The sequence below is a fragment of the Bison bison genome, unplaced genomic scaffold (genome assembly GCF_000754665.1).
Source record: "Bison bison bison isolate TAMUID 2011002044 unplaced genomic scaffold, Bison_UMD1.0 scf7180017864151, whole genome shotgun sequence".
Classification (NCBI taxonomy): Eukaryota; Metazoa; Chordata; class Mammalia; order Artiodactyla; family Bovidae; genus Bison; species Bison bison.
Window position 1 is genome coordinate 1,051,784 of NW_011494723.1, and position 26,164 is coordinate 1,077,947.

General features: G+C 34.5%; 1 protein-coding gene across 1 annotated transcript in view; it reads left to right on the top strand.

Moving 5' to 3' along the window:
* TRHDE (thyrotropin-releasing hormone degrading enzyme) overlaps positions 1-26,164 on the top strand; it is a 446,185-nt gene that overhangs the window by 336,289 nt on the left and 83,732 nt on the right. Inside the window, 5 exon segments of the mRNA XM_010840948.1 lie at positions 5,606-5,671; positions 6,303-6,490; positions 12,879-12,967; positions 21,579-21,709; positions 21,820-21,875. Coding sequence (XP_010839250.1) covers positions 5,606-5,671; positions 6,303-6,490; positions 12,879-12,967; positions 21,579-21,709; positions 21,820-21,875 — 530 coding nt within the window.

The window sequence follows — 26,164 nt, forward strand, 5'->3', positions numbered from 1 at the left end:
GAGGCCCATACTTGCATCCTTTGTCTCACTGGAGAAAACACGGTTGGTGGCCTACCCATAAGCTAGTCTCCTTTTCCTTCTTATCAAGCATATTTTGATTTTGTTTGGGCTCTCATCCATGTCTATATAATCATTTACTTCACAGGACAGGGTCCTGACCTGTGCAATTTCCCCCAAATGTTTCACTAACTGATTTTGGCTACAGCACATAATACAATTCTGTTAAATGGGAAACATGGGGGGTTTGATGTAGGATTTGAGGGAGAGTTTTCCTGATTTTTTAAAGAATATATTTATTTGTTTTTGTTTATTTATTTATTTGGGTGCATTGGGTCTTGGTCGCGACATGTGGGATCTAGTTCCCTGACCAGGAGTTGAACCTCTGACCCCCTGCAGTCAGAGCTTGGAATCTTAGCCACTGGACCACCAGGGAAGTCCGGAGACTTTTCCTAATTTTTAAAGAGAGATCCCTAGGAAGAAAGTCCTTATTTCCTCTGTGCAGTGTTCCATCTGAATATGTTGACTGGGATTGCTTCAGCAATCTAACCCCAAACCTGAAGATGAAGCCAAACTTAGGTAAATGTGGAGCCTAAAGAATTCCACTGGAAAAGAGCTGTAGCACTATCTCATCTTCTTATAGTTGGAAAAAATAAATCTTGTTATTGAAAAAAAAAGTCATTCCAGGCTGGATTTTTTGTTACTTGCAGCTAAACATCTTTGAATTTTGTCAAACTCTCCCTCCATGTCATAAAGAATACACCCTATATATGTTTGATCCTCTGTTTCAGCATGCTGAAGGGCCTATTAATAGGAGAGTAAGTATTCCATAATTATTTCTATGTAAATCTTAAAAGATAATAATGCTTTACTTCTTCAGTGCACTTTTTACTTTTCCCTTTGTCTTTTTTAGTCCCTCTGGCTTTTATACATAAAATGTTATGAACTGTGTTACTTGTTAGCCAAGAAAGTAAAACAAAAAATGGTCTCATATCCAATATAGTGTACACTCTTGATGACATCACAGCCAGCTGTATACATCAATGCAAGTTATATCTCTGACAAATAAGCACTGAAATAATAAATTCCTCTATAAGTGTTTAAAGATGGTGTTTGGGGGGAAATGTTTTAGGTACAAGAAATCTCTCTCTCTGCATTGTCAGCTGTCAGCAGAAAGGCATTTTGTGTAAGGAAAGTCAGAAATCTCGCAAATATATTGAACATGTACTGATACCAGGCTGGACACATATGTGCTGGCTCAATAGCAGTAAATGGTAATCGTGGGATCTCACTCTCATGGAGTTAACAGACTACGTGGGCAGCCAGACTAACTAACAAGCAGTCATGACACAGTGTGATAATTGCTGCTGTATATTGAAATGTGAGAATATGAGGGGTACTTAACTCAGAATTAGGAAGAGAGTGGGAATGCAAAAGAAAGGATTCCAGAGGAAACAAAAGTAAGTTTGAGTCCTGGAGATTGAATTGAATTCAAATGGGCAAAGGAGAAAAGAGTACGTAGAGAACTGCATGTGTCGGGAGCTAGACAAGGGGGAAAGTAGTCAGTAGGCACCTGCTTCAAGAAAGCGCAAATGACTAAACTGAGGCAGGGAGGCAACAATGTAGTGGGTGGGATTGGAGCAGTACAGAGAGACCAGACCATGAGGGACACCTTTAAGTTACACTGAAGTGTGTTTGAATGACATTCTGAATACAGCAGGGATTCATGTATGTATTTGATGAAAAGTGGTTATGCACGGCTGAGTGATTTGATTAGATTCTAGAGGGAGAAAACAGAAATAATAGCAGTAGTCAGTATATCTGGACAAAATAGTGTAGAGTCATTGTGAAACAGGCGAAAGGAACGGGGAGTATTGGGAGAATGTTTTATCATTATCTGAATGTAGTGGGGAGGGGAAGAGAGCCATCTTGTTTGATTTCTGGTTGCAGTGGATGGAGGGTTATTCCTGGGGAAGTGCTCCCAAAAGGAGCTGATGCGGGGGAGGATGATGAGTTCAGCTTTGAACAAAACTCTTAGTCACCTGTGTGTCATCTCACAGATACTAGATTTGGGTCAGAAGTTGTATAGACAGGTATAGGATTTGGACATGGGCTGGAGTCTCTCAGTTCTGGTGTTTGGATTTATTGAGTGATAATATTAACACCTAACTCATAAATGTTGTCATGGGATTTAATGAAAAAATATAAAGCAACTTACACAGCTAAAAGGGAGACAAATATTATTGTTCTCATGTACTATGTTCTTTATTACCGTTAATGATGCCTTTTTTTTTTTTGTTACTCTGTTTTCCAACCTGTAGCTGGAAATGATTAAAAAGATTATAGCAGCTACTGTCTATTGAATAGACATTACTGTATTAGGCACTCTTCACTTTTAAAGATTGTATCGATATTAAATCATTTAATCCTCAGAAAACCTCTATGTAGCAGTTACTTTTATTATCCTTATTTTTATGGGTATGAAGATAGTCACAAAGAAGTTAAGTGACTTGCCAAGGATCATTTAACTAGGAAGCATTGGAGGATGGATTTGAACAGTCAGACTTCCATTCCTGCACTTTATGTATCAGACTATACTTGTGCTTAACATGCTTTTAACTTTTAATCAGTTTATATTGTTAGTTATATTCCTTTAGAATATGATGGCCATCTTTGTTTCATTCTTTTCAACAGCTCTACTGTTTCTGAAATACTTTGTGTAGAGAACCCACAATTCTCTTTACAGAGTTAATATTAAATCATTTTTCTGCTTTGTATTGTAATGTCAAATTGATTGACTTTCATACACATAATATAAGTTTTCATTTCTGGTTCACAACTCCAGCCATCTCCATATTCATTGGCTTGTAGTTTTGAAAGGAGCTTAAAGTCTTATTCAAACTCATATCAAATGTTTCATTCATCTTGTCAAGTGGTTCTTGCACCACAGCTTGCCCGCCTTCAGTCACAGAACCCTCCTTCCACAGGTTGTCTCATTTGCAGTCCTCAGTACACCTTATCCACCACTGCTGCCCAGCTCCTGGTAGCTGCCTGGCACAGGCAGAGTGCGCCTTACATTTTGTAGAATGAACAAAGAAATAAACGATTGATCATCAAAAAAGCACACTGTTCTTTACGTTTTTCTGTAATTCTACAAAGACCAAGCAAAATTTCAATTCAAAATATGACTATATTTGTGCAAGAGGAAGGCTACAATTACTGAGGAAAACATTTGGGTTTTATTGTAGAGAAAAGAGATGACATGCGTAGGATTCTAGAACACCCCAAAACTGAATGGGTCTGCTGGCAGGCCAAGAAGGCTTGAGCTGCCCTGAATATTGAGGCAGGCAAGTTGGAACGCCTTGCCAAGCTTGGATAATTGCCATTTCAGCTTGCTTGAAACATACATTTGAAGCAATTTATTCTAAATTGAGGAGTGAACCAAGAGCTCAAGTTGATTACCATTGGGCCCAGGACAACTGATCTCACGAACCATTGGATTTTTATGGTCTGCCCGTGAAGAGAAACCTGTAGTTATCTACTGGACCTTCAAGGTCTGTGTAGTATTCCTTTGTTCTCTCTTTTGGATTATTTGAGCAGCACTATCCATAAGCAGAACCCAATAATAAATAGTTCTACTTTTAATGCTTTTTCATTGGTGTTAGTATTAGTCGCTCCATCGTGTCCAACTCTTTGCTACCCCATGAACTGTAGCTCTCCAGGCTTCTCTGTCTATGAGATTTTCCTGGCAAGAATACTGGAATGGATGGCCGTTTCCTTCTCCAGAGGATCTTCCCGACCCAGAGATTGGACCCTGGTCTCACGAATTGCAGGCATTTTCTTCACTGTTTGAGCTACAGGGAAAATACAATTTAAATTTATGTTTCATAATTCCTGTTTTTCCCCAGTTTAGTTGCTCAGTCGTGTCTGACTCTTTGCAACTCCATGGACTGTAGTCTACCGGGCTCCTCCGTCCATGGGATTTTCTGGGCAAAGGTACTGGAGTGGTTGCCATTTCCTTCTCCAATTTAGATGCTGCTGCTGCTACTGCTAAGTCGCTTCAGTTGTGTCCGACTCTGTGCGACCCCCTAGACGGCAGCCCACCAGGCTCCCCCATCCCTGGGATTCTCCAGGCAAGAACACTGGAGTGGGTTGCCATTTCCTTCTCCAATGCATGAAAGTGAAAAAATAAAGTGAAGTTGCTCAGCCGTATCCAACTCCTAGCGACCCCATGGACTGCAGCCCACCAGGCTCCTCCATCCATGGGATTTTTCAGGCAAGAGTACTGGAGTGGGGTGCCATTGCCTTCTCTGATTTAAATGCTAAACAAGTATAAAAAATAATTCTGAAAACTAAATCTGAAATAACTGATTTAAATCCTGGTCCCTGGGATCTAAATGGAAATGCTTCATATGGCAGGTTCAAAGACAAAATTAGGATTCAGATTGGTCATTCACTTGTAATTTTTCAGTAAAGTTATTCCTAACACTTGATGGTGACAATGTATTTGTGATTGCTGAGTGTTGGGCGTTGCATCTCTACAGGTCTGATTAAGCAGGGGTTGCCATTTGCTGTGCTGTGAGTTGCCAAGAAAGCGGAATCTGTCACAGGTGCTACAATTTGTATTTCAGAAAATTTTCTTCCCCAACTTTAATTATCCCCAAAGTATTCCACTCTACATAAAGTACTGAAAGGAGTCAGCATTTTTTTTTTTCAGTTTTAGTACTATGATGTAAATTAGAATTTTGCCTACTACCTACGTGTTCTAGAGATCATGAAATTTCAGATGAATGAGGGGATACTGTTTTATAACATAAAACAGTGTTTTATATTGATCTTTCCACTTTGGATTCAGAAAAAAATAATGTCAAGGAGTCATAAATAACATATTCACAGTGACATAAACCATGCTTCTTAGAAAGACATGAAACAGAAGTATATACAGTTAACTACTAGTGATGGAAAATGGAAAATGTGAAGCCCTAAGCTTTAAAATAGTATATAAACTCAGGATTGATTTTTTTATTAAATATTAATGTGTTTCAAGCTCATGAAAATAAGCATGTATCGTTTTGTACAAGGCAGCCTGTCCTTTGCAGAGAGACTAGGTAACTGGAGAGGTCATGGAGATAGTCATCACCTTTTTGGCAAAACAATCCCTCTTCGCATTTGTACATATAAGTCAGGTTTTTGGTTTCTTTTTTTCTTTTCCCATAAGACAAAATATGTTTTCAACACTTCAGCATGAAATCCTGATGAGAAAGTTTCCCCTAAATATTTCACTGCATAAGTGGTTTCTTCAAAATTGCCTGAGTTTAACTTGCTAAATTTGAGGAAGATATTTGACCCTGGAAGTCCATAAGAAGTGATGACATATATGAAAATAAATTTTAAGAGATTGGTACTGTTTGATGATTTAATTAAAAATATGCTATAGTTCAATCTCTTTGGAATATTTTAAAATGAGATTCTTTTATTTTTTGGCATGTCTTTATCATTTTAATATAGTTCCAACAATTGGAAATAATTAATTAAACTGAGAAACAAATGTGTTTACTGGAAATTACTTAGCCTTTGAATTTTAATTACTATTTTATATTCTTTGTAGGATTACTTAACTATTCATAAGTATGGCAATGCAGCCAGAAATGATCTCTGGAATACACTGTCAGAGGTAAAGTATAGGAAGCTTGAAAACCAAAGCCTCTTCCTGAATATTTGAATTGAGTTTATAAAACATTCATAACTTTTATTGACACTGATGGTTTGTTTTCACTTTTTATGTTTCCCTTTTCTTGATATGCTTTCTTGTTTTGTATTTGATGTATTATAAGGATGATGAGGTTTAAAAATTAATTCAGCTACAAATTGTTAAGATACCTTGCCTAGTTTCAAATATGATAATACTTCTGAAATCTGATTTTAATATGGTGTCAGATATTCATGTTTGAGTGAAATATTGACGGTAAAGAATTTTTTCTCTATAAATGAATAGAAGCATTTAATGCTAGACACACTGGATATGTTAATGATGCTTCAAGTACTTGCTTTAACAATAAAATATGTTTTATCCTCCATTAGGTTAAAAATGTTAATATTGATAAAGCTTTCATTTCTGTTATATACACATGAAGCTTAAGCTAAGGCAAGAAGATTAATTTTACTAACACAGTATATTAGTTTCACTGATTTTAAGTGTTTTCATCCTGAAATAAGTCATAAAGGTAAACATGAAAATGGTTTAATGTTAATTATGTTTATAATTCATGTTTATAAAATTAATTTATACAATTTTAATTATAAAGGCTTTAAAAAGGAATGGAAAATACGTAAATATACAAGAAGTAATGGATCAGTGGACTCTCCAGATGGGTTATCCCGTTATCACCATCTTGGGAAATACAACAGCTGAAAATAGAATAATAATTACCCAGCAGCATTTTATTTATGATATCAGTGCTAAAACTAAAGCACATGAACCTCAAAATAACAGGTACAATTTTTTTTTATGTGAAAAAAATCCTTTTTTTTGCACTTTAACATTTTAAAAAGAATTGATAACAGAATTATGAAATGTACGTGAAATATAGTTTTCATTTCTTTATTTGCATATGATGTTTTCATTTTGAGCCCTTTTTCACTTCCATTTCCAGATATTTTAACTATCAATGTGACAGCATACCAAAGTTGTTTCATTAAGAGGACAGGATTTAAATTATTACGGTCATTTAAAAAAATGTTGTTCAGTCAGTAAGTTGTGTCCGACTCTGTGAGCCCATGGACTGCAGCATGCCAGGCTTCCCTGTCCTTCATTATCTCCCGGAGTCGGCTCGAACTCATGTCCATTGAGTAGGTGATGGTATCTAATTTTACCTAATATCTAATGGTATCTAATCTAACCATCTCAGCCTTTGTTACCCCACTTCTCCTTTTGCCTTCAGTCTTTCCCAGGATGAGGGAAAAATAAAATAAAATAATGTATGATTTTTTACTTTTCCCTATAAATGTTTATTGAATTAAATTTAAGAAAGTTAAAATATTTTGAAATGAATAGTATTGAGAAAACTGAGATTTATAAAACAGACAATCCTGCTACCTGCTAAGTTGCTTCAGTCGTGTCTGACTCTGTGCGACCCCATAGACGGCAGCCCACCAGGTTCCGCAGTCCCTGGGATTCTCCAGGCAAGAACACTGGAGTGGATTGCCGTTTCCTTCTCCAATGCATGAAAGTGAAAGTGAAGTCGCTCAGTCGTGTCTGACTCTTCGAGACCCCATGGACTGCAGCCTACCAGGCTCCTCCATCCATGGGATTTTCCAGGCAAGAGTACTGGAGTGGGTTGCCATTGCCTTCTCTGAAAAACAGACAATAGAAACTAACAATCCAGAAAGACCTGTTAAAACCAACAGAAATATAAAACCAAGATAAATAGTGTTTGAACCAAAGGAACTCAAACTAGATCCATTTAGTCTATGTATCAAAGTCACATAGTATCAAAATATGTTCCTTTCCTTAACTTTTAGTGTTTAAAAACCACTAAATGCAACATACATAGAATTTGATTTGTTGTTATTTTAACTTTCATTTGAAATTCTGATTTCATTACTGAAAATTCAGCATATAGTGTTTATTTTCTATTTCATGTTTTCCCACTGTTTTGCATTTTATTAAAGCTGAGCCAAGGAAAGATAGTATAACTTAAATCATTGCATTTTCTTTTTTCTAAAGTATCTTGATAAGTCGAGAATTGGGGACAGGGAAGGATGGAGGTTAAATTAATAAGTTAAATGAGGTGTGGACTGTAGACTGATCATGCTGTCTCCCATGTGGAATATTAAGAATTCTGATTTGATCGTGCACCAGTATCTAGGTTATACAAAGCATGCATTAACTTTCTTTGTTATATCTAAATGGAACAGACATCATTCTAAGTAGGGTAGCTCCAAGACAGAGTCCACGTAGAAGTGACTGAGAAGTCATGGATGTTTTCTGCTGACTAAATTGGGAAGCCACTTAAGAAAGTATTGTAAGTTTCCTGGTTAGTAGATACACTGTCCTTCAATAAACTGCCCTTGCAATTCAACTGTTTGGACCTGTGGAATACAAGGTATATTCTGCCACATTATCAGGGTCTGATCCTGTCAACACTTCTTTACCCAGGCTGAATCACTCACAGCTGCCAAACAGTGCTTCCAGTCAACCACTGTCTGGCCCCAGGTGAAACCTGCTTATGCATCACCCTAGGCCTGCCAGGAAGTGCATAAAAAATACTTGACTGTGGCAGAGTCAGAGATTCAGGCCATGCCTTTGAAAATGATCAAGCTGACACAAGCATCACTGATGCAGAAAAACATAAAGGACATGCAAACGATAGAACAAATTTTGAACAAAAACATTCTGTCAACCTATAACATGCTCCAGATGTATCAGCCACGAGTCTCATTCTTTAAAGTAAGACTTTCTTCCAGGATGTATAGGCATATATAGCATCTACAGAGCTTTGCTTTTGCTGAAGTTATAAAATCACATGGATGTTTTGAATGCTGAGAACTTGGCATAGAAAATATTGAGTGAGATAATGCATGGAATCCCATCAGCCTCAACCTTTATTTTTTATCTATTTTGAAATAATAGAGTTTACAGTTGAAATTTTAGTATTCACTTTTATATAACTGATCATTTAATTCACTATAATGTTGTGGTCAATTCTATCTGCTCTTTGTAAACTTCTTAGATCTTCATTATATAATGCAAATAGTGCAGTAAAACATAGAGCTCATTTATGCCAGAAACCCCACTGAGAATATTTTCTAGGACAGCATAATCAATTCTTTGTCTTCGATTTTGTAGAGGACACTAGAATACTATAACATGCCTAGAACATTTTAAATGTACACAGTCTTTAAAAGGCAGAGACATTACTTTGCCAGCAAAGGTCAGTATAGTCAAAGATATGGTTTTCCCTGTAGTGATGTATGGATGTGAGAGCTGGACCATAGAGAAGGCTGAGCACTGAAAGATTGATGCTTTTGAACTGTGGTGTTGGTTGACTCTTGAGAGTCCTTTGGACTGCAAGGAGATCAAACCAGTTCATCCTAAAGGAAATCAATCCTCAATACTCATTGGAAGGTCTGACGCTGAAGCTGAAGCTCCAGTACTTTGGCAACTGATGCGAAGAGCTGACTCGTTAGAAAAGCCCTGATGTTGGGAAAGACTGAAGACAAGAGAAGAATGGGATGACAGAGGATGAGATGGTTGGATGGCATCACCAATTCAGTGGATATGAGTTTGAGCAAGCTCCAGGAGATGGTGATGGACAGGGAAGCCTGGTGTGCTGCAGTCCATGGGGTTGCAAAGAGCTGGACGCAACGGAGCGACTGAACAACAATAGTCATTTTATTTTTCATATGAGGTAGCTAGCTATGTTACAGCAGAGAAAGGAAAGATTTTTATATAATAATTACATAAAGTTAGTTGATATATGAAAGTAACATATTTGCTAGTATTTTTATATTTGGAAAGTTGTAACTTTGTGTAGCTTTTTTTTTTAAATAAAGTTAATATAAAGGTTCAGTAATGTCTCTCACATGTATGAAGCTTCTTGGAGTCTTGTGCTATCGAGAATTACATTTATCTCCTTTTGTTTTGGGTCTAATGACAGCGGCCTCTGAGAACTATTTTTCATGGCATCTGCTTGAATGCTTTACTAATACTGGTACAATTAAAAAGAGAAAAAGATTTTTCATTCAAGCTAAAATAAGCAACTATTCTTTTCTACCTTAACATAATCATTAGAATAAACATTGCTTTATTATAAAAATGTGACCTACATGAAGAGAGGTATTCTCAGGGACTATTAAAGAAAAAAATTATCTGGAGAGTCTGTTGAAATATATTGTTTTTCTTTTCTTCTTAAAATTATATGACAGAACATTCAAGTTAAATTTAAGGGGCAGGTGTACAAGCTACTTTCACACATTCTTTTTTCTAGTTTCTTTTAAAATATAACTCACTGTGTCTTGGATTTTTTTCCTTTTTTTTTCTTTTTTCAGCACACCGCACAGAGCTTTTCGCCCACAATATAGAGGGTCCCTAGCCTTTTAAGTTGTAATTACAAAGGAACATAATTGTCATTCTTTGATCTTAAAATGAAATTGGTGGAAAGTTCAAATCTATGTTGATTGGAAAGTTACAAAAAATAACTTGTAGGGTTCCCATTTCCTTCTCAGGGGATCTTCCAGACCCAGGGATCTAACTGAGGTCTCCCACCTTGCAGGCAGACTCTTTAACCTCTGAGCCACCAGGGAAGCCCCATAGTATTTACAGTATAGCCAAATGTGCTTAGTGATTTGTAATTTTTATTTTGTCTTTGTGACAATGTATAGATTTTGTTTTTGTGTCTATCAATACATGTACATACATGCATATATATACACACTCACACACAGACACATAGGCATATAGAATACAGGCCAAAAATATTCCTAAGAAAAACATAGAGGCTATTTTAAAAGTTTTACAGAAATGTCCTGATGGTTGTGTCCTGATACCTTTTTTTTCCTTTTTGCATCTGAATATTGCTATACACTGCAGTGTTGTCATTTAGGAAAGTTTTTTGCGTGTGGAATTGTCTGTAAACAACATGCAGGTATTGATATTAATCTCTTTTTCTGCACTTTTGAGACTTTTGTGAAAACTCAAATATCAAAACCTCAATTTTTATTATTATATATAATTTCATTATTTATAAGAGTGAAGTTTAAATAAGTGTAAAATTAGAAGTATAATTATATTAGGAGCAAATAATCTTCATAAATATTTTATGACCATGCTATAAAAAGATACATTTATCCTTGAAAAGTTTTAAGCATCTTTAATATATCTTTTGCCCTTTAACTGATACTTATTTGATGTCAAAATTTAGTTGCCCCAACTCAATACAGAAGACATATACTAAAAAAATCTATTTCATAAAGTTAATCTCTATTATAGACTGATATGGTTCCTTTTATTTTACTTCAATTCAATCCCATTCAATCCATTTCAACAACAACTTATGGAACACCTTTCATTTCCAGGCTTTTGAAAGATCTTGGGTACACAAAAGTGAGTTCATAGCTTAATTGAGAATTAGATGCAGAGTTAGGTATTGTTGTCTCTTAATAATTTCAATTAAAATGATTCCATACTTTTAGAGAACAGCTATAATCTAATGATCGACATCATTATTTTTAGAGAACAGCTGTATCTGTCTACATCTAAGTTTCTACCTCAGTTCTCTGTATATCTTCCTCACAGTAAATCCATTTAAAAATATTTCTGGCATATTCTTAGTTTCATGTTACGAGTTTTAGGATATTTGTTAAAGAGTGTATATGGGTTGTGTTTACCAACATGTGTTCTAAATGCAATACTATTTTGCTGCTGCTGCTGCTAAGTCGCTTCAGTCGTGTCCGACTCTGTGTGACCCCATAGACGGCAGCCCACCAGGCTCCCCCGTCCCTGGGATTCTCCAGGCAAGAACACTGGAGTGGGTTGCCATTTCCTTCTTCAAAGCATGAAAGTATAGGTTGTTTATTTCCTGACCTGTCTGGAGTCCACTATAGTATAGCATCATGTCTTCCCTTAGTGGGGACTCAAAATATTTCTCTGAATAAGTATAGCATATACTTTTTAAAATTTAGAATCTTAAACATATTAACTTTTGTTGGAGATAATAGTCGATATAAAACTAGAAATTTCTCCTAGTCTTCTGTTTGGAGTTTTGTGCTACTAGTATATTGTTTATTGTGACTACGAAACATGAAATGATAAACGAATAATCACATTCAGCATGACAGATTTGGAGATGTCCCCCCCTATTAAAAGGCATATTAATTCTATTTTTAGGTGTATAGCTCTGACATGTTCCCTGAAAAATTCTCCATTAACTCTCATGGGTACTGAGATCATATAGCATATCTTCTTATAGTTTTTAAGTTAGAAATAGTTTTCACATATTGCATATTGTTGTCTACCCCTCTTGTTAATGATACAGTGATTGGTCAACATAATCTGGCTGTATTATAGGGGGGCAAAATGTAGTCCCCGGATTTTGTTATAAGACTATCCAGCTTATCTCTGGCTGCTCATTTGAAGTTAAATTGGTACTACTTCATGTACAAGTTTAGGCCTCAATTTTTGTCCTATCAAAAGTCATAGCCTACAAAATGCTTCTCTTTAATAGCTGAGACTCATGACTGATCCCTGCATGTTGGTGGATGATTTCACATATCAATTTGGAAAATCCACTTTAGAAAACACAGCATTAAGTGTGTGTTACAGTATTCTTTGTATTCATCTGGATTTCAGGGATATCTAATTAATTTTTCTTTTTGTCCTTACTTTGCTGTGTAACTTTAGGTATGCTATATTAAGTTTTCTTTAAAAAATTACAAGTTTTTTCTAAAAATAGTTAGACAAGTAAATGAGAAGAATGTTGAAATGTAAATGCATAAACCCACTGAAATGTGCAGTAATATATAGAATCAAGTAGAAAGCAGTTATTTTAAAACTTTAATCAATATATTATGTGGCTCAGATTTATAGATTTTAGCTACTTTTTATTCCTCATGTAAAATGCAAATCTTTTTTCCCCCCAAGATAAATTGTTTTTCTGGTAGTCATCCTTTTGTATTGAAATTAAAACTCTTAGAAGTCAAGTCTGCTTAGTGAGTTGAAAGAGTAAATTCATTTTGACTTACTCCTTACATTTATGACTGGGGAATCTTTTAAATTTTCCTAAAGAGAATAATAAAAAATAATCACATGGAAGATGTATAGGAAATACTGTTTATTTGTTACAACCCTTTTTAATTCCTAAAGTTTGTCTTTTATTTTGCAGTTACCTGTGGCAGATTCCATTAACTATTGTGGTAGGAAATAGAAGCCATGTATCTTCAGAAGCAATTATTTGGGTGTCTAACAAATCAGGTAAAACATATATTTTCCTCTGAGGAACTACTTGGTCTCAAATAAATGTTTAGCAACTTAACTTCTGGTTTCAGCTGTTATAAACATGTGAATAAAAACAAATTAGAGAATATAGAAGAATAATCTCTATAAAATTAAGTATAGTCTAATTTCAGTCTATTGATATAATTATTAAATTTGTGTCTTTGATTGTAAAGAGAAAAATAAAAACAAAATTCTTATAGTATTAGTTTTAACTGTTTTAAACTGCATTATTTTGTAATCCCAAATGTAATTAATTTATAATCATAGTTCCCAATAGAGCAGTATGTCAAGCACTGAAACACTGGCCACATATTTATTTATTTATTTTTTAATTAAAAAATATTTATTATTATTATTTTTTTAACTTTACAATATTGTATTGGTTTTGCCATACATCAACATGCATCCGCCATGGGTGTACACGTGTTCCCCATCCTGAACCCCCCTCCCACCTCCCTCCCCATATCATCCCTCTGGGTCATCCCAGTGCACCAGCCCCAAGCATCCTGTATCCTGCATCAAACCTGGACTGGCGATTCATTTCTTATATGATATTATACATGTTTTAATGCAATTCTCCCAAATCATCCCCCTCCTCCCTCTCCCACAGAGTCCAAAAGACTGTTCTATACATCTGTGTCTCTTTTGCTGTCTCGCATACAGGGTTGTCGTTACCATCTTTCTAAATTCCATATATATGTGTTAGTATACTGTATTGGTGTTTTTCTTTCTGGCTTACTTCACTCTGTATAATAGGCTCCAGTTTCATCCACCTCATTAGAACTGACTCAAATGTATTCTTTTTAATGGCTGAGTAATACTCCATCGTGTATATGTACCAAAGCTTTCTTATCCATTCATCTGCTGATGGATATCTAGGTTGCTTCCATGTCCTGGCTATTATAAACAGTGCTGCAATGAACATTGGGGTACACATGTCTCTTTCCCTTCTGGTTTCCTCAGTGTGTATGCCCAGCAGTGGGATTGCTGGGTCGTATGGCAGTTCTATTTCCAGTTTTTTACAGAATCTCCACACTGTTCTCCATAGTGGCTGTACTAGTTTGCATTCCCACCAACAACCTAAAGAGGGTTCCCTTTTCTCCACATCCTCTCCAGCATTTATTGCTTGTAGACTTTTGGATCGCAGTCATTCTGACTGGCATGAAATGGTACCTCATGATCCTCTACATAGAAAACCCTGAAGACTCCACCAGAAAATTACTAGAGCTAATCAATGAATATAGTAAAGTTGCAGGATATAAAATCAACACACAGAAATCCCTTGCATTCCTATACACTAATAATGAGAAAATAGAAAGAGAAATTAAAGAAACAATTCCATTCACCATTGCAACAAAAAGAATAAAATACTTAGGAATATATCTGCCTAAAGAAACTAAAGACCTATATATAGAAAACTATAAAACACTGATGAAAGAAATCAAAGAGGACACTAATAGATGGAGAAATATACCATGTTCATGGATCGGAAGAATCAATATAGTGAAAATGAGTATACTACCCAAAGCAATCTATAGATTGAATGCAATCCCTATCAAGCTACCAACAGGATTTTTCACAGAGCTAGGACAAATAATTTCACAATTTGTATGGAAATACAAAAAGCCTCGAATAGCCAAAGCAATCTTGAGAAAGAAGAATGGAACTGGAGGAATCAACCTACCTGACTTCAGGCTCTACTACAAAGCCACAGTCATCAAGACAGTATGGTACTAGCACAAAGACAGAAATATAGATCAATGGAACAAAATAGAAAGCCCAGAGATAAATCCACGCACCTATGGACACCTTATCTTTGACAAAGGAGGCAAGAATATACAATGGATTAAAGACAATCTCTTTAACAAGTGGTGCTGGGAAAACTGGTCAACCACTTGTAAAAGAATGACACTAGAGCACTTTCTAACACCATACACAAAAATAAACTCAAAATGGACTGAAGATCTAAATGTAAGACCAGAAACTATAAAACTCCTAGAGGAGAACATAGGCAAAACACTCTCTGACATACATCACAGCAGAGTTCTCTATGATCCATCTCCTAGAATATTGGAAATAAAAGCAAAAATAAACAAATGGGATCTAATTAAAATTAAAAGCTTCTGCACAACAAAAGAAACTATAAGCAAGGTGAAAAGACAGCCTTCCGAATGGGAGAAAATAATAGCAAATGAAGCAACTGACAACTAATCTCAAAAATATACAAGCAACTCTTCCAGCTCAATTCCAGAAAAATAAATGACCCAATCAAAAAATGGGCCAAAGAACTAAATAGACATTTCTCCAAAGAAGACATACAGATGGCTAACAAACACATGAAAAGATGCTCCACATCACTCATTATCAGAGAAATGCAAATTAAAACCACAATATGGCCACATATTTAATTCCACTTTCCAGCTATCTTCTCTTTATTAGACTGGCCCTTTATATAGAATGGGTCTGGCAGTAGTTTCCATAAAATTAGATAATTATAGAGCCAGATATGAGAGGCCTTGGTAGCTCATCAAACCATCCTTTAGGTAGGGTTAATGCTCAAGGAGCAGAGAAAGATGGGATTCTATTCTGTTTCTAAATATCTTCAAGTAAGATAGTGACTTATTTCAATTCACTATCAGAAAGCTATTTCTTGAAACCAATCCAAATCCTTCATGCTAGAGTGTGAACCAGGTCTCTTTTATTTCTCTTTTCCACTGAATTGAAAAAGCAATGATCATTTTTATGTAACAGCTCATTTAGATTTAAATGGTCAAGTATTCCACATTTTGTTTTTCTTACTGTTTTCTCATATTCTGCTAATATATCTTTTCTTACTATTTTATAAGCATCATTTTAAACAAATCTTTTCTTGAAATAAGGTGAAGTATAAATAAATAACAAAATACTGTTTCTTCCCCTCAGTCTAGTTATTATTCAGTTTAGTTCAGTTCAGTCACTCAGTCATGTCCAACTCTTTGCAACCCCATGAACTGCAGCATGCCAGCCCTCCCTGTCCATCACCAGCTCCCGGAGTTCACTCAAACTCACGTCCATCGAGTCAGTGATGCCATCCAGCCATCTCATCCTCTGTCATCCCCTTCTCCTCCTTCCCCCAATCCCTCCCAGCATCAGAGTCTTTTCCAATGAGTCAACTCTTCACATGAGGTGGCCAAAGTATCGGAGTTTCAGCTTTAGCATCAGTCCTTCCAAAGAACACCCAGGACTGATCTCCTTTAGAATGGACTGGCTATTATTAGGGAGATGTAAATGGTCAAAATACATACACACATAAATACAAGACAAAGGTTTTACAGCAGAATCTAATCTGCTTACCAGAAACATAAACTCTTGTTTCTCCAGTTGAATTTTTATTCAAATGTTCATGTTACTGTATTTTTAACACATATTATGAAAATATGTGCTTTCATTTATGTACACTGTGTGTAAAACATTCATATATAATGCAATGATGCACTGAAAGGCTTACTTTAAAATGTATTGGTGTATCTCCTTTTAAATTGATTACTATAATCTATTCTTTTCATTTCTTTGAATTAGTTTTTATACCATGCTTTGAGTTCACACTTACTGTATTTTCTTTATACTTCTCTTTTACCTTCATGTAGTTGCTTTATTTATCTACATAATTTATTATGAAATGATGAGTGGAAGCAGTGAGCTCCTATTGTAATAATTCAGCTATTAGAATGAAGTCTTCGCTCCATAGAATTGCTAGCGACACAAAATAGAAGAGTTTTCAGAAATAAAGTAAAAAGGTAGAAGGTAGAATAGAAATGGGAAATTAGATACTGATCCAGTGTCAGGATCAGCCCCAGCTTTCACATTTAGACAGTGTAGGGATTCAGGGCAAGTCTGATTCTTCTTCAACTCTTTTCTCAGGGTCCATTTCCTCTAACTCCCTAGTTATTTCTATGGTGTTATCCATGATGTCCACAGATTATCTACAATAGTATCATGACCTTTATTTTTATTGAAGTTTGGTTGATTTACAATACGATGTCAGTTTCAGGTGTACAGAATGGTGATTCAATATTTTTGCAGATTATACTCCATTTTGGGCTTCCTTGGTGGCTCAGTGGTAAGGAATCCACCTGTAATGCAGGAGGATCCTGGGTTGGGAAGATCCCCTGGAGGAGGGCATGGCAACCCACTCCAGTGTTCTTGCCTGGAGAATCCCATGGACTGAGGAGCCTGGAGGGGCTATGGTCCATAAGATCACAAAGAATTGGACATGACTGAAGTGACTGAGCACACATGCCCACATACTCCATTTTAAATTATTACTATCATGGCTTTTCTTGACCAATGACCACAGGTTGTTGTACTGGTATTTGAGAGATTTTTTTTTTTTTTTTTATAGTCTTTTATTGTTAATCAGAAATAATAACAACATGATATTTCAAGCCGTAGCTTGCCTAAAAAGTCCTCTGTGGTCACACATTTGATTGTTACACACAGCTGCATAGTTTTGGGCAACGTGTAACTCTAGGAGATGATATTTACATGGACTGTGGTATTACTTTGGCTTCCCTAGTGGCTCAGACGCCTGCAGTGCAGGAGATCCTGGTTCAGTCCCTGGGTGGGGAAGATCCCCTGGAGAAGGAAATGGCTACCCACTCCATTATTCCTGCCTGTAGAGTTGCATAGACAAAGGAGCCTGGCAGGCTGCAGTCCACTGGGTTGCAAAGAGTTTGGACATGACTGAATGATGTTCTTACTTGCACACCCCCTCACTCCATGAGTGCAATGTGTCATATTCCATTAAATCATAGCAGTCTTCTGATTGATAAAATGTAGTCTCAGTTGAATGTGGAGGCTTTTGTTTGGAATTTCTATACCAAGTAAATGTTTCTTGAAAACTTTATGAATACATACATCTGGAAGAATTTTACAAGTGGGACATAAAACAAAGGCAACCTTCCTAGTTTCCATGTTTATTCTCGTTCTCAGTGAATTTAGTTCTATCTTGAACTCCTTCATTCTGATGACAAATAAAAAACAGAAATCAGTCAAGGATTAGGGAAAAAAGGTTAAATTTGTATCCTTTTAGATCACCTTTTATCCTCAAAATATAGTCAACCAATATTAATGAAAAATGTTTCTTCACAGATATGGTAAGAACATATTCTGATCAATTCTTACCAACATATGTTAAACATTCCACTTTTTAATTATAACAGATCGATGCTTTTATAATTTTTCATCATCAGTAATATCAATTTGATGTCACACGATACTAAGGTCAAGTCATTAGTGAACAATGTAAACAATATAAAATGTGAATTTGATTTGTATCATTATATGTTCTTGACACTTCAACTTTTTGTTGTGTTGGGTGGTTATCTAATTAATTCCAAGCTAAGGCACATATCATTTTAGGTTAAACACAGTTTTAAAACAAATTTTTGAATTATTGAAAGTAGGTAAAAAAAATTTTCTCTTTTGTTTTTACTATGAAAATGCTGAGAAAGCAAACATTTATACATAGTAGCCCTCATATTGACTGACTATTAACTAATGTATAGTGGAAGGAAATACACTTAATGACAAATGTTAGGAAAGAAAAATTTCAAAGGGAAATTGATCCTGAAAATCAGAAGTAAATATTAAAAATAGCATAATGCTTCCCTTAAATATTGGCTCATAGGATTCTCATAGCCTTTAAGGTATTTTTTTTTTTTAGTCTCTACTTTCCAAATGAGAAAATTAAGGCTTGAGAACTAACGTGCCAAAAATGTCTTAGGAACTTGATTTTCTTTTCTAAGTTCATTTATGACACACACGCACACACAAGATCTAATACTTTGGTAGGTTACTTTGCAGATCTGTCAGTTTCAACACCTGGCCATAGGATGCACATGCATGGTTCTCTATAATCTCTACAGAGCATGATCTAATTTGATTCTCACAAGAGGCCAATGAGAAAACCAGGGTGTGATATTATACGTTAATTTGTTTCACATGCTTCCCCTTGGCATCCTGGTTCACATTTTTGTTTTAAATTCTCATTGTTCTGCAACCAGCCAGTATTGAGTGGAAAGATCTGATCTACTTTCTTTTTCATTCCAAAAGGAAGAATAAAATATAAAGATATAAAACATTATAAAATGCCAACTACTTTGTGCCTTGATGTAGTTTAAATCTCATGCCATTTTGGATATATTCTAAATATAAATTTTAATTGTTACTACTAATACTTGAAATATAACGTCCATACTTTTTACTATAGTACTCATCACACACTGTACCTCATTAGACCGTTGGAAAAGATCTCTTTAAAATTCATTGCTTGCCATTAGTTAATCTGGAGAACATTTTAGAGATATAATTAAGTAAAATGGAAAAGATATTTAAAAATCTATTACAAAATCTTTTGGGGAATCATTTCTCCAAGGATTTCATTTATAGCAAAGGTATAAAAATATCCATGAACAGTAATAACCTTCAAGTTTTAGTTATTAATTTAATAATAGAATATTTAAAAATAATAGATTCTTGCCTTTCTTTTTCTCCTCAGATAACATAGAAGGTGTAGGGATTGTTTTCCTGTTTTAATTTGTCTCTATTCTACCTATAAGTTGTTGAATTCAAAAGCTCAAAAAACTAGAAATAAGTGCATTATATGAAGGTAAGTTATAACATCTATATAAAATATCAGGAGGAAGTAGCTTTAAAAAACAGATTTAATATAGAAATCCATGACCATTTCAAAATTGTAAAAAGTTTTATCATGTATTTATTAAGCCCAGTGCTTTAATATTGTAATTTCTTCAAAGAATAATCACTTGCTCGATGAAAATGATTAAACTTGTTCTTAACCCATATGAATTCAATAACAATTTTTAAATGTTTTGTTATCAATGTTTAAAAGTTTTGTTATAAAAAAATCTTATCATTCCTAAAGAGTTAGGGTTACTCTAGAGAAACAATATCATCAATATTTCAATCAGTTTTTGTTCAGTGAATTCAGACATGATTAACTAAAATCTCTATGAGAACTAATTTTATATGCTGTTTTTTAGATTATTTGTTTTTACTTTTACATTTGTAAAATTGGGTGACATTCTAAAGCTTCACAGAAATTGTGTGGGTAAATATTACATTTTTGAAAAATATGCAGATACAAAGTATTAGAAACTTGGAAAGTTATAAATATTTTAGAGCAATATCTGACAGATTTATTTTTCTAAGTACCACAGATTAAGCTGTGTAAAATCTCAAACTAATAAATTATCCCCTTTTGCCTTTGAATCATACAATTGGAAGGGTCCTTAAATGGCATTACTTGGCCTTTAGGTTATAGGTAAGGAAATTGAGAGCCAAAAACAATCAATGGCCTAAGTTCAAACATTTTTATATAGGAGAATAGTTACAACAATACAGGTTTTGTACTCTTTTTTAAAATTATATATATATATATAGTTCAGTTCAGTTCAGTTGAGTTCAGTTGCTCAGTCATGTTCGACTCTGTGACCCCACGAACTGCAGCACACCAGGCCTCCCTGTCCATTACCAACTCCCGGAGTTTACCCAAACCCATGTCCATTGAGTCGGTGATGCCATCCAACCATCTCATCCTCTGTTGTCCCCTTCTCCTTCTGCCCTCAATCTTTCCCAGCATCAGGGTCTTTTCAAATGAGTCAGCTCTTTGCATCAGGTGGCCAAAATATTGGAGTTTCAGCTTCAACATCAGTCCTTCCAATATATATAGTAGAGTTTTAAATAACTTCATACATTATGCTACTTCTATGAAGCATGAGTCCTGACGGCATCAGCAACAAAGTGATTAGAATTGTAGACTACGGTCTTAGGAATTCATAAAAGGCTGCCATAAAAAGTGAATGAGTTCTCTGTATCATATTTGAAGGGGTTAAATATGTTAAGTTATAAGATTGCTTTTACTGGCTTCCTTTAATTGAATTAACCAGTGAATGCAATCAAGTTACCATTTTCCAAAGTGATTCTAATAAGCAAAATTTATTATCTTTGTTCTAATTATATGTAGTAATATTAGAGCTTTAAATGAGGTTCTTTTTCCCAACATGATTGATGATACTGGAAAATCTGTTATTTATTAGCACATTCAAAAAGCACAAGGAAAAGGGTAAGAAATAACAGTGACTTTCAAATAAATGAGCCCTATTGTTTTAATCACTTTCTTCCTGAATAAAATAAGTAGATTATGCACCTGAAGCCTTTTTTTTATTCCAACCACAGATACATAAACAATCTAACTGAAAGCCACATGAATGCAGTAGTAGATTTCTTGGTTATATTTATCTTGAGAAAGATAATTATATATACATAATAGGGCTTTATCAAGAATAAAAGTGTTAATTATAAGAAAACAGTTAATTGAGTAATAGTGAATAAGAAACTAAAGGTTTTCTAGCAAATTCTAACCATAGTGATTAATTGAGTAAAGAGTAGATTTCAATTAGGTAGTTAGAATGGTGTCCTCTTTTAATTATTGGTACTGTGACATTTGATATTAGGAAAGTATACTTCCTTCTATTTTAACTCATAAAATTGAAAATCTCTCTTACCCCTAAAATGCTGTTTTCAGAACACCATAGGATAACTTTGGACAAAGGAAGCTGGTTGCTGGGGAACATCAATCAAACTGGCTATTTTAGAGTCAACTATGATTTAAGGAACTGGAGATTATTAATTGATCAATTAATCAGGAACCATGAGGTAAACTGGACTTACTCATTAAAAATCTGTTTAGACATATGAACATCTGCCATTTTAATCCTAAATAACTCCATTTTTGTGTTTTTGGTTTTTTTTGGTTGACCTCATAGGTTCTCTCTGTCAGCAACCGAGCAGGTTTGATCGACGATGCCTTCAGCCTAGCCAGGTATGTTTTTCTGTGGATCTCCACAATAAAACTAGCACTCTTAAGACTGCTTCTGTTACACTAAATAGTATATATGCTTTGAATCAGAAATCTTTTAAAAATAATTTCTATCTCACATCCTTTGTGTTTAGATATAATCAGTGGCCCAAACTCTTGATCAATAGTAGCTGTAGGGTATTTCTGAGCCAGGAGAAGCTTGATCAATTTTCACCACAGGTTCAATTTAACACTCAAGATTAATCATCTCTTTCCAATTTCATTAATGAAGTCTACAAAATGACCATTGTGCCATATTTAATTTTTCATGGAAAGTACCTTCAAGCATCAATTTTTTTCCTGACATATACTAGTGTATCTTTTTTTAATGTATTTTTGAATGTGATTCATTATGAAAAGCTTGTGCTGCAAGACAGAAATAAATATTCTACTGGGTAAAGCTGTTCTGAACAAAATATATATCAATCTTGTAGCAGAAGTTTTAGTACTAGTTACAGTAATATTTGTTTCTAATAATCTATTTTCAGAGTTATATTTATAATATTAAAAAATCAGATATTCTTTTGAATAGTCATTAGCTATTCCTTTAAAATAAGGTTGATCATAAACCCAAGCTATTTTACTCAATTTTTAGGCTAAATAGTAAAATAAACTCAGTTCTTTTAATATTTTGTGTTGCTTCATGTCCAAATATAGTTTTATTTTAATAATATGATAAGACTGGACAAAAATTTAGAAATGATAGAGGTAGAGGAAAGTCGTATATGAGGATAAAGATTCAGAAAGATATGAAGACTTTCAAGAAAGTATTAGATATGACATGAAGATTACTTTGACAGAGGAGTTTGGAGAGTGCAAAAAGCCAGTAGGAGAGTATGTATTACCCTGAAAGAGAAGCAGGCAAAAGAGAGACATGTTAAGGGGTCCACAGGAAAAATTAAGGTACTGGAAGGTAACTCATATTACCAGTTAATAAAACATTTAAAAGATTCCAGACACTGTTTTGTTTTACATATAATAATTTGTAGAATTCTTACAACCTTATAAGTAGATCTACATTATTATTATTATTCCCACTTTATAAGTGAGGAAACAGGCTCAGAGAGGTCAAGTAAGTTATCTAAAGTCACAGAGCTAGTAACTGACAGGGCCAGGGCTTTGCGTATATATATGCAGTAATATAAGAGCCAGGTAATATAGGAAGATGGAGACGGGGATTCGAAATGATAGTTCATGTGAATCTTTATGGGTTTGAAATGATGGTGAGAAAGCAAATATATAGTGACGTCCTACAGAGAGAGGCAGATGGAAACTGAAAGGAAAGGAGATTTGTGTTACATAATAGAAGCTATTTTTAAATGAAATATTTTAATTTTAGTAGATGAATTTTTTTCAAAAATTAAATTCGTTGTTGAACATTGCTTTAACAATTTTTGAAGCCTTAAATGTTTGCAAGTAAACAATTTCATTATCATTTATACATATTTACCAGGGAAATATGCAAATCTCATTGAATATATATTAAAATTTGTTCTATTGATCATGAAATAGGTCTCCCATTAGCATGGAAGTAAATAAACCCCAAGGTAAATTTATTCTGCATTTACATGAAACACTCTGAAGTTACTTGGAATTCTTCATGTTTTAGTGTAAGCTAGTAAATGTTTCGAAGTTTTGCTACCAGCCTATTTCAGCCTTCTTTCAGTTTCCTGAACATATTGCAATTCTTTTGGCTTCTTTATAGGTAACACACAGAAGAGTAGCAAATATTTATCAATATACATGTTCCAGATACTGTACTAAGGCTTTTATGACTGATTTTGTCCAGTCTTCTTAGTGAACCCATTGAGTAGGTGTGATTTACTCCAGCCGTGTTATAGCATGTTGTAGACATGGAGGCTGAGAGGGGTTAGCCTCTTAGCTAAGGGTGCACAGGTTTCAAGTACGGGATGGGAGATAACATTCACCTCAAGACGTAGCACAGCAGAGCCTGTGACCTTTGGTCAGGATGACTTTGCCCATTACATGAAATTCTTCTCCTCTCCCCTTGTCTGTTGGCAACATTACTATTCACTTAAAAAAAATTTTTTTTTTCACTTGCACCACCTTACCTGAAACCTGCCTGTCCTCCCCAGCAAGACTAAGGTGACATCTGTGTATCTGTGCATTGGCAGTTGTCACCTTATAGTTCAACTACTTTTCTGGGTCCCTATGATTTTTGAGTGATCATGAGGGTAGGGCTTGTCTCATCCTTATGTTACTACTGCCTAACTTAATCTTTGATACTGGATTATACCAATATATATTTGTTGAATGAATTGCTGATTAATTATTGATTACTCAGAACATAAACTTTCAGGCCCAGTATTTTTTGTGCAATTAAGTACACATATTCTAGGTAATTTTTATGGTTGTTTTTTAAAATATATAAAAACTACAAGAATGCATTCTGGTTGTACTGATTCAAACAAGAGAGATAACAATGTGAAACTTTTGTTTTTCTCCTTCTGTGACCTCCCCTAGCTTTTATCCTCAGATAAAATGATTAATATTTGATGTATATAAATCTGGCCCTTTTCTAACAATTTCAATATTTGATGTATATAAATCTGGCCCTTTTCTAACAATTTCAATATTTGATGTATATAAATCTGGCCCTTTTCTAACAATTTCAATATTTGATGTATATAAATCTGGCCCTTTTCTAACAATTTCAATATTTGATGTATATAAATCTGGCCCTTTTCTAACAATTTCAATATTTGATGTATATAAATCTGGCCCTTTTCTAACAATTTCAATATTTGATGTATATAAATCTGGCCCTTTTCTAACAATTTCAATATTTGATGTATATAAATCTGGCCCTTTTCTAACAATTTCAATATTTGATGTATATAAATCTGGCCCTTTTCTAACAATTTCAATATTTGATGTATATAAATCTGGCCCTTTTCTAACAATTTCAATATTTGATGTATATAAATCTGGCCCTTTTCTAACAATTTCTATACAGTTTAATTTTTTACATGAATAGAACTGTTCTCTGACTTGTTTATAAAAATAAGTCTGAGGAGCTTTATTCCACTTTTTCTAAATTTTCATTATTATAATCAAGACTGCACTGGATGTCCTTGAACAGTCTTTTGTTGTGCATGTATGTATTTTGGTACGATTGATTCTTGAAAGTGGAATTTTTGGTTTAAAGAGCATAACCTTTTTGATAAACATTGCAAGTTGTATTCCAAAGGGTTTCCCAGTAGAACCCTCCATCAACCATGTATGAGGGGACCCAATGCCCTCATTGCCTACAGGATAGTAAACAATATATATCTTTTACATTTTTGACAGTATGGAAACAAAAATAAGGTTTTTTGAAGTTGTTACAGAACTAGTTAAAATAACTTGTGCATCTTTTCCTATACATCTTCCATGTGTATTTAGTTTTCTTTTATGAATTGTTACCCAGTTAGAAGAAAAAGAAAAGTCTAATAGAAGATGGGTGAGGTGTTTTTCCTACTCTTTTCCTATATATTTTGGATGTTTTGAGGTTTTAAGCCTTTTTGTAGAAGATGATTTTACAGGATTTTCTCTCAATATCATGTCTTTTTTTTTTTTTAACTTTGTGATGTATTTCATCATTTCAATGGCTTTTAATTTACATGATATTCCATTTGTAGTTTTCTGTTTCTCTGGTTCTGCTTTCCATAGGAGACCCTTGCTATATGAACATTTTGAAAATGTTTCATTTTTTTATTTGTAAGCTATTTTATTTTTACATCTATTTTCTCAACCCCTTCTTCTCTAATGAGTTTTTATGTATAGCACAGCTTTCTTTAACATTATACGTTTATAACCAGTTATTTAATTCTGTTTGTTTACAAGACCTTTCTTATTCATAGATCTGAAATGATGTCTTTATCTTAATGCCGATATTTTTCTTTGAGGGGATTGGTTCGGTTCTGTTCACCGGGTCTCTGTTCCTTTTGGCACTAGTACCACGTTGTTCTGATTAGCTTAGCTTTATGGTGTGTTGTGGTTGGCGACATTTCCTCTTGTTCAAAATCCTACATATTTTTTCTCTTAAGTATAGGTCTCAAAATCAATTTGACAAAGCCGTTAAAAATCCTGCTGTAGTTATGGCTGAATGTGCATTGGATTTATAAGTTAATTTTTAAAGAATTAGCATCTTTTCAAATGTGAGTTTTCCAATACCAAAGCAGTTATCCCCACTTATTTAGGTCCTTAGTGTAGCTTTATTTACATGAGTTCTGGTGATGTCATATTATTCC